This window comes from Ursus maritimus, unplaced genomic scaffold (assembly GCF_017311325.1).
Source record: "Ursus maritimus isolate PB19 unplaced genomic scaffold, ASM1731132v1 scaffold_31, whole genome shotgun sequence".
NCBI classification, from domain to species: Eukaryota; Metazoa; Chordata; class Mammalia; order Carnivora; family Ursidae; genus Ursus; species Ursus maritimus.
The window spans coordinates 11,077,862-11,092,843 of NW_024425675.1; the positions used below are offsets into that span (position 1 = coordinate 11,077,862).

The 14,982-nt window shown below is 44.7% G+C and overlaps 1 protein-coding gene and 1 long non-coding RNA gene across 3 annotated transcripts in view; one reads left to right on the forward strand and one right to left on the reverse strand.

Moving 5' to 3' along the window:
- Positions 1 to 3,211: 3,211 nt before the first annotated feature.
- On the reverse strand, positions 3,212 to 4,665 carry LOC121106304. 2 transcript variants are annotated; one of them, XR_005838917.1, is made up of 2 exons: positions 4,267 to 4,665; positions 3,212 to 3,964 (listed from the first exon to the last, which is right to left on the reverse strand). It is a non-coding gene; the product is annotated as an uncharacterized LOC121106304 (long non-coding RNA). The 2 variants fall into 2 exon arrangements; XR_005838916.1 differs by having other exon boundaries at positions 4,243 to 4,665.
- The window catches only part of ARHGAP21 (Rho GTPase activating protein 21), a 141,793-nt gene continuing 130,025 nt past the window's right edge, over positions 3,215 to 14,982 (forward strand). Inside the window, 2 exon segments of the mRNA XM_040645324.1 lie at positions 3,215 to 3,606; positions 6,266 to 6,721. Of these exon segments, the coding sequence (XP_040501258.1) occupies positions 6,644 to 6,721 (78 nt within the window). The 5' untranslated portion in view covers positions 3,215 to 3,606; positions 6,266 to 6,643.

Below are 14,982 nucleotides of genomic sequence, written 5' to 3' on the forward strand. Positions count from 1 at the left end.
GGGAAATTATTAAAAAATATCTATTGTGTGTGGCAGTTTGCTTGGCCCTGTATACATTGAATCAAGTAGTGTCACTACCATTTGGGTTAAAAATTAATAATTGATGATAGTTATCCTGGGGACAGAAATAATGTTATATATCTAGCCTATGCAGAACATTAAATTAGTAAATCATTTACATTATTATTGTTAAAAGAGGTGCTGAAGAAAGAAGAATCTTAGAAATCTTATTTATTATGGAAAATTATTGCCTTCACTTGATTACAGTAGTGAATGCCTTGCCAGAGAGGTAGGTTTTCTGGAACCATTCAATTCAACATGAAAGTCTTTTTCCAAGAAATACTAGCAGGTAATGTGTCTTTTTACTATTGTATGAAAAAGAAGTAAAGTGTACAGTATTGTCCTAAAACTGAAAAAAATGCTTACTCTTTTGAGGGCCACTGGTCTTAACTGCCTCAGACACATAATTTTGCAAATGCTTCATCCCAAATTACACATTTCATCTGTGGAATTCACTGGCAAACACTTGTGCCTCTTAGAATTGCCAACTTCTATATTCAGAGTAGAAATCATCCATAGTTTATAACAGAATGACATTAGACCAGGGGTTAAGACACTTGGTTCTATTTCTGGCTTCGACATTTTTCCTTGATTGTGGTTCACCAAAACAATATTATTATGTCATTAACAAAGTCAAAAGTTATGTTTTAAGGATATAGTTCGCATCTTTAAAAATGTCTTGCCTACATTGTCAGAATTATAGTGTACAAGATTGTCTTGTAGTTGTTATTAATATAGCTGTGTTAATTTCTGAGACTATTTCAAGGGAAACTCTAAGAAGCCAGATTTTTTTTTTTTAAGATTTTATTTATTTGTCAGAGAGAGGGCACAAGCAGGAGGAGCGACAGGCACAGAGAGAAGCAGGCTCCCCGATGAGCAAGGAGCCAGATGTGGGGTTCCATCCCAGGACCCTGGGATCACGACCTGAGCTGAAGGCAGACGCTTAACAGACTGAGCCACCCAGGCATCCCAAGAAGCCAGATTATTAATTAGCTTTGCTCAAAAGAGGAAAATATTAGCTTTTCAAAGTAAAACAAAGGTAGAATTACTGTTAGCTCTTATTTATCCACGATATTTAGGATAAAGAAAACTATCAAGATATCAACTGTGAAACCCACAGTTAATTCCAAACCTCCTTTCAGTTACAGCGGTCTCCAAACCCATTGTTTCACCAAATCTCTCACTGGAGCAGTTAACAAGTGGCCACACAATTTAAGTTTGGCTCCTTTTCCTTTCTCTTGCCCTCCCTCTGGTGGAGGTGTTAATGAGTGAAATGCCCAAGATGGGCAGCTGAAGGGAGCTCCAAGAGTTTGCATTCTCCACTAATTACACCGAATGGTGAACAACTCGCTGACAGCGGCCACTTTATAGATGCCCAGATAGCGTCCAGTTTGGTCTGCTTAGAATACATCTAAAGGAGAGCTCAAACCGTTAATAAAATATTACTATGGCTCATGCCTTCAGAAAGGAATTGACCTAATTTTTAGCTGGGTTAAAAATGTTCCTGATAACTATGAGAAGCAAACTGAGGGCTACAGAGGGGAGGGGGGTGGGGGAATGGGATAGACCGGTGATGGGTAGTAAGGAGGGCACATATTGCATGGTGCACTGGGTGTTATACACAACTAATGAATCATCGAGTCTTACATCGAAAACCGGGGATGTACTGTATGGTGACTAACATAATATAATAAAAAATCATTATAAAAAAAATGTTCCTGATAAATAACAATAAAATAAAATAAAATAAAGAGTATAAAGAGTTCCTAGTTGGGGAAACAGGATAAACACCTGCTTTATAATGAGACTGTATCAGAATGATGTTTTTACATTTTGAAAGCTCCTTTCACTGTATTATCTCATTTGATTTTCTTGACAGCCCAGCTAGCTCGGGAAGTTGCTGTCACCCTCAGAGGTCCCAGGAGAGAACCAGGGCCCAGATTTCCCCAATCTTAGTTCTGTGCTACTGTTCCTGTCCATCCAGATAGCCTAATACACATAGATACATATGATTGCAATTTATCATAATGATTCTTAAAAATATTTCCAAATTTTACAACATCATGATCATTCCCATCCTAACAGAAATAAGATACAATAGTAACTTCTTATAATGGCTCCTAAAAACGTTCCTTAATATGGAACATCATAATCATGCCTAACCCAGAGGTAAGATTAAATTAGCTATCCACAAAGCACAATAATTAGCACATAATAAGCTAAGTAAATGTTAGTTAATGTTGTTATTATTGTTAAAAACCACGTGAGAGGTAGTACAGTGTTGTGGAGAAAAGCATGGAGCTGACCCTCTGGGCTTAATCCTGGCTCTGTCACATAGTTATCTCATTAAGTTGTGTGTAAAGCTGTTGGAGGAATACCTAGCACAGAGGCGGTCCCATACAGATGGCAGTCAGTATTATTACTTGATAGCTCTAATACTTATACATGGAAGTAATAATTTGCCTTAAGTCACAAGGTAAATGATGCAGCTAGACTGTAATCTTGATGCTTCCATTTACCTTTTATAGACATGTCTCTCTAGGCTATGTTATTTTCCTACAATTTCTAAAATGTGTTTACCCCCTTTCATGTCTCCTTCCATGGCCAATATTTACTCTCCTTTACCAAACCGAAAAATCTTCAAAATCAACATTTATAAAAATTTCCATTGCAAAAATCTTAACCCTAGATGTCCTCAGCTATGAAGTACTGCGTTTAGCCATGCATGCATATTTGCATTTGTAAGGAGCTGTTTTGTGCTTGAAATTGTTTTTTCTTTCTGGACATATTCTATAAGCCCACTAGAGGTACGCTACTTGAACCCTGCATTTCTATTCACTTCTTGTTAATTTACTCAACAGTATCTAGAACTGGATACTGCTATAGCCCAGTGGGCTATTCAGTAAATTACCAAATGACTGGCAGGCATTCCCTCTATTTTCTTCTTCTTCTTCTTCCTTTTTTTTTTTTTTTTGTTCTTTGTTATTGGCTGACTAGTTTTGTCAGGGGCTGTCACGAACATGCAAATTTCATGGCCATTTAAAGATGATCCAGTCAGTCTTTCCTCTAATTGAGGCTGAGGATTTAGTTGTATATTCTAAATGCTTGGCACCCTCCGCTCTGAGGAATATTAAAAACTAAGGCACAGGTATTCAGGCTCCAGGGAATGTGTTTTTATTTGTTCGTTTGGTCGGGTTTTTTCCTCATCGAGAAACAGGACCGCAGGCAGCGGGCGGGGAGCACGGGATGGGGAGGTGTCTTAAAATCTTCAGTGTGGTAAGAAAGAAGGAAAAGGTAAGCAGACCCCATAGCTTCTTGGTTTTGTTCCTTTTTTCCCCTTAGGATGGTGGTGGCAGCTGATCAGACACAATAGCTGGCAGTCCCCCGCCGGAGTGAGGATACAAATGACCCTCAACAGCACCAGCAGGAGGACTGGGAAAGGGAGTAGGGGTGTGTCTGGGAGGGGGTGAGGATGAGGGTGACAAGGTGACAAACGCCGCCGCCTCAGCGGGCTACCCCACTCCAGCTCCGCGAGGATGCGAGCCGGTGAGCCACCTCCCTGAGGGTTGGGGGTGGGGGGCGTGGGGGACGGTGGGAAGGGGAGACTGAGGGGCGGTGGCTTTTCCTACCAGGGGAGGGGCAAAGGGTGGAGGGAAGCCTGAGTCAGCAGCCCCTGATTGGCTCGTGTTCTCTCGTCGCGTCTCCGGATTGGGCCATTTGCAGCGGGAGATGTTGTGAGGCGCGGCGGGGCGGAGCGAGCCGCCCGGGGTCTGAAGCAGGCCTCGGAATGGGTGGGGAGGGGCTGCGGTTGTGCTCTGGTCCCGGAGCCGCTGTGACCTGTAGAGTGGAGCGGCGCAGCCACCTTGCCTCGGTTCCGCTAGTCGCGCCGACTTCATTCAACTGTCTGCAGATGTAAAAAGAGAGAATAATTGAATGAACAACGCCTCGCTGAGACCCCCTTCCCCCAACACGAGAAGCTATTTTGCTGTTGGGCGTGAAAGGACACTCCCTTATTATCTTGAAGTCGCACGTCGCATCGCTGCTTCTTTCCTCTCCCGGAACCAAAAAAAAGGGGGCGAAAACTCGCCAAGATATGTTCCCCGCAGTCTGGGACCTGTGACCCCTCAAATTCGCGAATCCAGCCATAGCATTGTCCCCCTCTCCGCCCCTGACACCAAGCACCTAGTCTTCTTCCCCAGTAGAAACCTCGGTTCCTGGCCGCTTTCAGTCTGCGCTCGGCTGACTGGAGAAGGCAGGGAGGTTTTGTGTGTGCCTGATTTTAGGGGGGGTACCGGGGGGCCAGTGAGGGCTTGTAGGTCGGAGACGCCTTGGGAGGGGGTTGGCGAGTACCCTCTACCCCGGCTAATCTCCCTTCTCCAGCGTCGGTTCCCGGGACCGTATTATTCAAGACAGAAAATATTCAGCCTCAGAGCCTCCCCTGGGGAGGGGAGGGGAAGGAGGTGGAGTGGGAGGAGGTGGATCCAGGGAGGAAGAAGCGAGAAATCCGCCCCCGGGAAACAGCTCGGCGCGGCAGCGGAGCGAGGCACTTCTGTCACTTGGCGATCGCGGGCGCCCGAGCGCGGCCCCGGCCCGGCCCGGCGAGGCGAGGGGAGAGTCCGGCGGCCGCCGCCCCGCCCCACGCCCTCCCGCGGCGGCCGAGAGCCCGGGGCCGGCCGGGACAGGTCGCGGCGGTGCCTGGGAGCGGCCGGCCGGGGGCGGCGGCCTCGGAGCGCGGCGACGGGCAGCGCCGGATCGTCCTCCCGCTCGGTCCGGCTCGCGCCGGGCGTGCGGGGCGCGCTGCCTGGGGCCGGCCAGCCCCGAGCGGATCCACTAGCCCCGCTTTCTCCGGTGCGTGTCTGTTTTACTTTCCGCCTTAGCCGAGAGGGCGCAGCGCCCGCGGGCGGGTGGAGAGCTCGGCTCGCCGCGGGCTCCCTCCCTTCCCGCCACCTCAGGCCACCCCGCCCGGCGCTGGCGCGGGGCCGGAGGGAGCCCGCGGCGGGCGCCCGGCGGGGGCGGAGGGGCCGCGCCCGCGTGTGCGGAGCGAGGGAGGGCCGGAGGAAGGAGGGAAGGGCACAAAGGCCGGCGGCGGGCGCTGGGGTCCGGCCGGCCGGTCGTGGAGGAGGGGCGCCTCCCGTCCGCTCATGAATATTAACCGAGCCTGCGGCCTAGCGCGTCCCGGCCGGGCCCGGCGCCCGGCCCGCGTCCCCGCTCCTGCTCTCCGCCGCGCCTCGGAGGCTGGGCCAAGCGGGCTGGGAAGGGTAAGCCCCTCGTTTTTTGTTTTTCCCCCCGGGTCTCCCGACACCTTTTTAAAAGTACATATTTGGGCCGCCCTTCCCGGGAGATCGAGATCACCGACCCGCCTCTGGAAGGGGCGGAGGAAATAGTGGTAGGTGGGTGGTGGTTTTCTTTTTCCTATTTTTTTTTTCTTCCCTAGGTGGCCCCAGGGAAAGGGAAAGATAGTGCGTCGAATGGTAGTTTGGGGAGCAGCAAGTAAATAAAAGTTGCCCGGGCTGCGGCTTCATTTCTGTCGCTCCAGAATAATGCCCCGGAGAGGGAGCTGCGCCCGGGTCCCACCCGCGGCCGCGCACACCTCCCCGCCCAGCCCCGCCGCGGGCCAAGCAAAACAGCCGCCTCCTCGGGGGCAGCCTCGGGGCGCAGGGGCAGGGGTGCGGGCGCCCAGACTCACCCGGCCCGCCCGCTGACGCCGGCCGAGCCGGCGCTGCCCGCCTCCGAGGCTGCTTTTTGTTTTTATTTTCCTGGGGGGTGTAGGGGAGCGAGCAGGGTTTTTGAAAAGTATTCCATTTTATTCTCGTGGGGAGAAAACTTCTGTTAAGTGTACGTATCTGGGTGATGCCCAAGAGCCTGCACTCTCTCTCTCTCTTCTGCCCAGAAAATACATTAATTAAAATGCACTTGAAAAGGGAATTTTTTCCCCCTGAAGGCTGCACACCAACCAGGCGAGTTTGACGCAACCACCGTGCAGTTCTGATGCTTCTCATTTTTTTTCCTGATTTATAGGTTTTTTTTTCCTTTTTTCTTTCTGTTTTGTCTGGGAGGATTATTTCCTCTTTCGTGCGTGAGGTTCAGCAGCAGGGACCGAGTAATCTTTCCAAGTGTTGGAAACGCGAACTTGGTGTAGACTTGTGGCAAGGCTAAGGTCAGCGTCTGGAGAAAGTTCATGCCCTTTAACTCTTCCCTGTTCCAGGAGAGATCTCTTTGGGAGCTGACGCTCGAGCCTTCGTGACCCACTCAGATTCCTCTTGGTCTCCGAGTAGCGGGAGGAGGAGGGGGACCGCTTTCTGCAGTTGGCCTCATTAGCTGCCAAGAAGACCCGTCTTCTTTGTTTTTTAAGTCTCGAGAAATGGACGAAGACGGTGAAGTCAGTTGAAGTCCGAAGACACCATCAGGGCGTTTTGAAGGGGCTTCATAAAAACATTTCATTCCCAGGCACATTACTTGTTTCACCAGCCCTGCACCTCCTCGGAGCCTGGTGTGGAATTCTTCCCTTTCTGGTGTGTGGTGGCATTCTGCCCCCCAATGTGGACTCCAAAGGGTTGGTCCCTTCTTTGTAATTTGAAATGAAATGATGGCCACACGTCGGACTGGTCTACCGGAGGGAGATGGTGACAAGCTCAAGGCCTGCGGGTCCCCCACCTGTGAGGTAAGCGTAGAGGCTGCATGTTGGTCCACTGTCTACAAGGTGTCCTGCCGATGGGGAGGGGGGTTCAGCTGCAGCGGGCCTCAGGAGAGGCTTTGGGGCCTTTGGGCTGATTTGTGGGAGTGTCCCAGCTTGACTCTAGGGCGGTGCAGCCTTGCCCATTTTTGTTTCCAGGAATTTCAGTGATTCTTCTGCAAGAAGGGTTTCTTCACTTTGAAATGCCCCATCTTGCCCCATCACCGCTGAGTAGGGAATTCTCCCATTTCTGGTGACTGGGAATACTGCAAGTGTCTCTGTTTTCCTTCAGTTCCCATCCTCCAGTAGTTTTGGAGTTGGGCCGGTTAGGGGATGCCTTTGTGCATTTTGTGGGTATGTATCCAAGACTGGCTCTCCAAGGGGGAGAGAGGGCAGCTGGTATGCCTGTTGGAACGGGACCTCAGGCTCACTTTGGCTTTGATGGGTATTTTGGCTTGCTGTTGATGCGGATCTCTGCGCTGGGTAGAAAAACAAGTCTTTTCCCGTGGACAGTTTAAGCACAGCCTTGAAAAACAGATTTATAGAGTTGTAATTCCAACTCCCTGAAAAATCTTCTGACATTACTGTTCTTTTATTTATGCCCTTCCTTTCACTGCTCAGAAGTTCTGTGAGCTGCCCTGGGGTGTCAGGTGACTTGCATTGCCTTTAGACCATCATCTTTGAGAAGGCTCAGAAGATTATATGCCAGGCGTCCTGAAATTTTTTGAGCAGGCAGGACAGAAATCAGAAAATCCATTGATTTATGGCACCCATATGCCCTGTTGCCTTTCATGTTCTTTCTTCTCCTTAAAAAAAAAAATATATATATATATATATATATTTATTTATTTATTCTCTTTATATTTCATTCTGTAATGACTATATTGTGTTTACTTGGTTACTGGTGGTTTCTGTAATTTGCTTGCTAAATGTACTGAATATTGTTAACCTTTTAAACTTTACTTTTGAGCTGTCTGTATTTTTATTGACGAGTTGAATAGATTATAGAAACATCCCCCAAAGAGGCTTTACTCTCACTATTTCTTTTGGACCTTGTAAGTGGTAAATTTTCACTTCACGGCCATTGAAACAAAGTCTAGTTCTGAGTGTGTGAGTTTTGGCATTTTAATAAAAATGAGTTAAGTTAAATTTTTTTTAAAGCATGCAGAGAAACTTGCTTCGTGTAGCTCACTTCATATTGGATTAGAAAGTTTATGCAGAAAATACAGGGAGGTGGATACAGTGTGCCATTACTGTACAACTCCTTAGAACTAGAAGTTAGAATCAGTGTTTTACTTTTTGACACCTGTAAACACCTGCTTGCAGGTAAAAACGTGATTAAGTGTAACACCACAATCCTCTGATCATGGTAAACCATAATAACTCCTTTTGGAAGGCCTACCTACAGCTTGGTGATTGCTTAATGTGTATTGTAGTTACATAATAATATGTGCTGTGGTCCCAAAGCCTCATTTGTCATTGTCTTGTGAATACTTTAATTAGCATGCTATTTGCATTATATTTGCAAAAACTAATGTTATTTGATTTTTTTTTTTTTTTGGTCATTTAAGGGATGTCCCAAACCAAGAATTTATAATAGATACATCTTGTCCTTGGCTAGAAAGCAGTGTTTCCAGTTGCAAACTTGGCTTATATTAACACTGACAGTTATGTATTTTTTCAAGGGCTGTGAAATTTGTTTTCATTTGGCTGTTACTGCTGGCATAGACATATTATTTGTAGTTTGGGAACCAAGAAAACATTATATTGCCTGTATTTTGCTCATTTAAAGATTATACACAGAACTTAAGTTTGATATTAAGCTATCATATTGTTTGGCTTTTTAAAGAATAGGTAGATAGTTTGCTTAATATGTAGGAATAGAAATAAAGGGGCTATATGCTGTCAGCATTTTAAAATCTCAGCTTAACGAGTAATTATTGCCTGTTTTATTGTGCATTTAGCTCTCACCGATACTTCTGATGCACTTTAAGTCTTGTGAATATTTATTAGTAATAGAGAGTTGCCACTGGAATACTTTGGGTCGATACATATTTAAGCCTTTGAACACTGCACTTAATTTTTGTGTTTAATTTTATTAGATGTATTACATTCTTGAGTTGTACTGTCATTTTTAAAAAAAATTTAGAAACCAATAGCTATGTTCCCAAATGTGTGTTTGAATAGTAAATTTAAGTGTGTTTTTACCTAATGAAGACATGAGCATGCATTAATGTTGTTAATCAGTTAAACTTAACTATGCAGGACAGAAGAAATTGACACAGTAAATTAATAGGAATCTCTGATTCATGACTTACCTAGTTAATCCACCTTTTATAAATAAGGGCTACTGCGTTGTTGAAGAATATACAGAAACTTCTTGTTCATCTTATGTATTAGAATCTGATTGTGTTGGTACATGAATAAAGATAAGCACCCCTCCCCACGGATATTTGGAAGGTTAAAAACCAAACAAATAACAAACAGTCCTCTTCAGATAATGAATTGTGACAGTTCAGTGGAATATATCTTGGGATTGTCCAGTAAGGATGGCACAATTCTATTCATGAAGAGTTACATACTTTGCATGTCAGCAAATATTGTTTCACTCACTCTGAGCCGGTAAGTGTGTTTTGGTGTGTGCCTGTGTGCAGTCTGGTCTGTGAAGTATTCTGACATCTCGCCTTGAGTGGCTTTGCTTACAGAATTGCTTAATTTAGACCCTGAATATTTGGTGATGTGATCATGCCTTTCATATCCTATAGAGCTCATCCTTCAAGGTTCAGATTGCCTCTTTTTTTTTTTTTAAACCAAAGGTGAAAATTTATTCCTCAGCTTTTTAGACCACATTATTTTTCCTATTTCTTTTTTTTTTTTTTAAGATTTTATTCATTTATTTGACAGAGAGAGAGAGGGAGAGCACAAGCAGGCAGAGGGACAGAGGGACAGGGAGAAGCCGGCTCCCCGCTGAGCAGGGAGCCCAATGCAGGGCTCAATCCTAGGACCCTGAGATTGTGACCTGAGCTGAAGGCAGACGCTTAACTGACTGAGCCACCCAGGCGCCCCTACTTTTCCTATTTCTAATGTTTATTTTACTTTTTGTCTGTAGGCCATAGTATTGCCCAGTAATAGAATTTTTAGCATTTTCATTGTCTATTGTTAACAAACTATTTACTGATGCTAATCAGTATTATTTATTAATTTATTTCATTTTATGTCTTTCTTCTTCATCTAGACTACGACTATCCTGGGACTAAATGTATTTTACAGCTGATGTAAGATAATTGTTGGTTGATTTTGGAATAGTGTAAATAATACAGCAAGGCATTTTTCTGTGTATGAACTCATGTGCACTTTGCTTTTATCCCGGACTCCCTTGTTCCTTCTCAGGTGCTCTGCTCTCTCTCTCTTTCCCTCTCTCTCTCCCTGGAGTTCTTCTTCCTCTCTGCCCCTTTCATGTTGGCTTTACCTACAGCCAGGCTTTTGCCATTCCTCTGCTCTTCTCTTTCTCCCTCCTTGGGTTTCATTTTATGCTCTCCCATGGCTTTAATTTGTATGCTGGGGACTCCAGATTTACAGCTCAATCCCAGGTTTTATAGTTGATCTCCAGACCTCTGTAGCCTTTTGCCTGTTTACCAGTTGTTTTTTTTTGGATCGCCCACAGGCATTTCAAACTTAACAAATTCTACTCCTGCTGGCATCCTTCCGCTCTCGCTTCTTTCAGTGAGAAGCACCGCTATCTCCTTATCTGTCCCAGTCAGCAACCAGGTTATCATCCTTGACCCTTCTCTCTCCTCCTTCCTCCTATCCAAAGTCCTATCGAGTCTGCATTCCACACCCCGTCGCCACTACCTGAGTTCAGGTCAGCTGCATCTCGGTGCTGAGCCACTGGCCAGGCTTCCTAACTACTTTCCCAATTGCCCAGCCTTGAGCCTCATCACCTGCCAGCGCTCGCTCTGCCCCTGCCATTGTCACAGTGCTCCTCCTGAAATCGAAGGCCGATTGTTACGTTCCCCTGTGTAAAACAATTTTCTGGCTTCCCGTTGCCTTTGGAATAAAGTTCAAACTCCCGAGCAGTCTGCAAGGACAGTAAATCATCTGGCCCGCCCTCCTTCTACACTTCCTGTACCACACTACTGTCTGTTCCACCCGGGACACAGTCTGTTCCACAAGCCTCTCCACTTCGGGTCCTTTCAAGTGCTGTTTTCTCCCACCCTCCTTCCAGCTGCCCCTTCTTCGCCCCGCTTCCCTCCATGCCTGATTTTCCTCTTCGTTCTGGTCTCTTCTTCAACATCACTTCCTCAGGAAAGCCTTTCCTGGCCCTCCAAGACCGGGTTAGTTGCCCCCAAAGCATTGTCCCAGAACACCCTGTACTTTATCAGGAATAGTGCTTGCAAGTTTATTTATCTGTATTCCCCCCTCGACTGCAGCCCCCCGTGTTTTCTTCTCCCGTGTCTGGCTCGTAGTAGGGCTCAGTAAATAGTGTTGAATTAATGAATGAGTATGTCGGAAGGGCTTTAATTTTTATTCACTGTTCACTTAGATTCGGTACACTGTACTGTCTTGATTATCCGCCTGCCTCATGGATCCCGCCTTCTCACTTCTCGGTCCCTGGATTTCCTCAACTTTCTGGCCTGCTAAGTCTTCATATACGTCAGAGTTTGACCCTCTTTTTTTCTCTCTGTGCTCACTTTCATGACTTTAAACATCAAGTATATACTGATAATTCATATTTACGCCTATGTATTTGTGTGTGTACGTGTGCGTGTGTGTGTGCGTGTGTGTGTGTGTGTGTGTGTGTGTGTGTGTGTGTGTGTGTGTTGTCTCCACCGTTTGGTCTCTATATCCCTTGAATTCAGATTCCTGTAGCCACCTGACCACCCAGTCTCCGCTTGGATAGTAAAGAGACACATGGTAAACGGAACTCCCCATTCTCTAAAGTCTGCTTCTGCCCACCTTCCTAGTTTTTTCCTCCTCTCTGGCACGAGCACTCCTGCCTTCCAGGTCAGGCTGCTTGGAGTGATCTTTGATCTCTCTCATGCATACCATGCAAATCTGGTTGACCTTCTCCGCGTCAAGTGCTTGCTCGAATCTGTTCTCCACACAGGAACTGGAGCAGACCATCTGTAAATTAGAGCATGTCACTCCTTTGCTCACATTCCTCTGATGGCTTCTCATGTCCCTCAAGGTTAAAAGCTGAAGTTCTTAGATGCCCTGCGAAGCCCGGCACAATCTGCCCTCCCACCTCCCTGATCTCATCTCCTGCTGCTCTCACTGGCCTCCCTCTGTATTACTAGCCATTCTGGACTCTTGTGTGCACACTGGGCATGGCATTCCCCAGAGCCTTCCCACCACTAGCTGTTCCCTCCACTTGGAGCGCTCTCCCCCCTCAGGCGTCCACAGGGCTCGCTTCCTCATCTCCTTTGCCTTGAGGTCACCTGAGTAAGGCCTTTGCTGACCACTGGGTTTATTGAACGCCTCTCCTCTACTCCCATGACACAGCCTGCCCTCCTTCCTTGCTGTGTTTTTCTCCCCATCACTTACTCTCCATGTGACGTGCTCATCTATCTGATTTTGCTTATTTGTTCGGGCAGATCATATATCTAGAATATAAGTGTTAAGTGTAATTTGTTTTGTTCACATGGTATTTTTCTGTTCCTGGAAGAATGCCTAGCCCGTTGTTGGCCCACAGATACTTTTTTCCAATGAGTGAATGAATGAGTGGATCAAGACTAAGAAAAATTCCAAAATATTACTGAGTCTGTATATGGGTACATAACATGTTAGTACTTAATTTGGTCTTCTGGACCTCCATTTCCATTAGGACTGCTGTTCACATCTTTGGTGCCTTTTTTCTTTGCATCTTTCCTCTCTTCAGGGAGCTGGTAACCAAGTAACAGTAACCCAGACAGTGTGTAGCACGCATGTATGAAATAATTTGCACTAAGAGGTGAGATAATGGTAATTAACACACCAGTGGATGGGGAATCAGGCTGGTGGGGAAACTATAAAAAGATAATATGCCTGTATTGCTAATTTTTTAAAAAATGAATGGTGAATATATTAATGTTCTTCATTAAATATTTTTTAATATCATAAACATTTCAAGTTAAAAATGATCACAGCATTGATTATGACAAAATGTTAGCAGTTGTTAATTCTAGATGATGAAATTTAGGGATTATATCATTTTTGTATTTTTTTTTGCTTACTTCTGAAACTATGATAAAAAAGACACCATTTACAGATTTTTAAAAATAGTCAATATGTCACTAGTCTTGTGGAAATCTGGTTTCTAGAAAACCTACACTGCTTAAAATAATACTTAAATACTTTTTGAAAAGGATACACAGCCCTCAAAACAATACTTGAATATTTTTTTAAAAGCATGTGTTTTTTTTCCGTGAAGGCCTAGGATTCATTCTAGGCTCGTTGTAATACCATGTAATATAACACTATTATTTAACTTTAAACATGTGTTCCTTTGTATACCTGAGTCTGTATGTCAGAATACCATTGCATGTCAAAAGCTTTGTGCTGCGGGTTGGGATTAAAGGTAAAGCCTGCCAGAATTCAGAATAGCAGCAGTAGCAGCGGCAGGTATGAAGTGACATTTCAGCAGAAGTCTGGATTTGAATGGATTGAGTGGGACCATATCACTAGATACAGGCCATCTACAAAGGAGTACCCCTGGCTGCAGAAAATTTCTCCATACATTGTCAGTGTTCCTTAGCATTCATTTCTTCCAAGACAAACATTTTGTGAAGTCCTTATTCCTTGGTTACAGAAGCTCTGATCCTTTCTTCATTTCTCTAGTTTTTTACCAGGTTAGATAATCCCAGTACAAAAGTGATATTCCGTTTCTTTTGTTCTTAGCTTTGCGAAGGGACCTGTCATCTTACGATAGTTAGCAATATGGTGATTTCAGCGTGAGCAGGGCTTGTGTGGGTAAAGACACACAGATGCGGTTACTGAAGGCAGCTACTTTCTGTTACAGAAACACCATATGGGCGGCACTTGCTTTTCTTTCTGGTTGATGTGATTAGATTAGTAAACCAAAAGGTTATTGGACTTAAAGATTGTCCTATGATTTATCTAATTTTAATTGACCATAAAGAATTAACTATGTTAAATCTTCTGAGCCTTCTATATGTTCTGTTGGTTTGGGGTAGGAAGACATCTTCATGTAAAAGCTTCATTTTGGATTACTTCCACCAAAATAGCGTTTTAGTTGCAGCTTCGTATTCTTAAAAAAATTGAGTATTGTGCAAATAGTTTATTTCACAATAAAATCTGGAAGATGGCCTGTTGTACTTCTAAAATAATCTCAGAGACAAATGGATACACTGTACTTTGGTTTAAGAAACTAAATGTGATGGAAATTGTTTTTTGTCAAGTCCTCTTTTCTCTAGCTGTCTATGAATATGAAGGGAATCCCACTGTGCAGATTTGTGGATAAGAGAATAGATTGAGAACCCAAATTTGATATTTCTGAATGCTCACCTATCTTTGGGAAAGTTTTGAGGCAGACCAGAGCAAACTATCATTATCAAAAAATGGCAAGTTCAAGAGCGTATTTACTTGTTCTTGGTCACGCTGGCTGCTGTGGAGTCTTCTGTTTGATACTGGTGTTTTTGATTCAGAATTGGTTTCTTACCGCCTTTCCCCCTCGTCGCGCACCCCTGTTCCGGATCCGCATCTGGGGGTCATGAGCAGTGCCACATAGGCAGTGCTGCTCCTGATCCCGCAACTTCTTTTTCCTTCTTAGACCCGAGTGAGGACGTAGTCTCCTGACTTACACTCTTGTTCACTGCGTTACTCTTTAATATATCTTGTCAGAGCTTCTTAAGAACATCTTGATTTTCTTTTTTCTTCCAATGTGGTGAGGATCCTTAAATATCGGCAGATAGAAAGCTGGGTTTATGATTACATTTCTCCTGGATATGTCTTAGCTACTATACCTTGGGGATTAATAGGCATCATTTTTTTTTTTTAACCTCAAGATATCTAGGCATCTTTAATTCCCAGAAGTTTGCTAATAAGTAAAGATTCTATATTTAAAAAAACTTGTGTTAGTTTGGTCAGTGGATCCTACTTTCTCCTTTGTGTTCTGCCCATTGGCTTCTGGAAACATATTATCTACCTAGTGAATGTGAGGGAAAGGAAGTGCCCTGGGCACCCAGTTTAAATCAGATATTTATTATAATGCTTTTAGGAAATGTTTTCAATTTACTTTATTTTTCATTTAA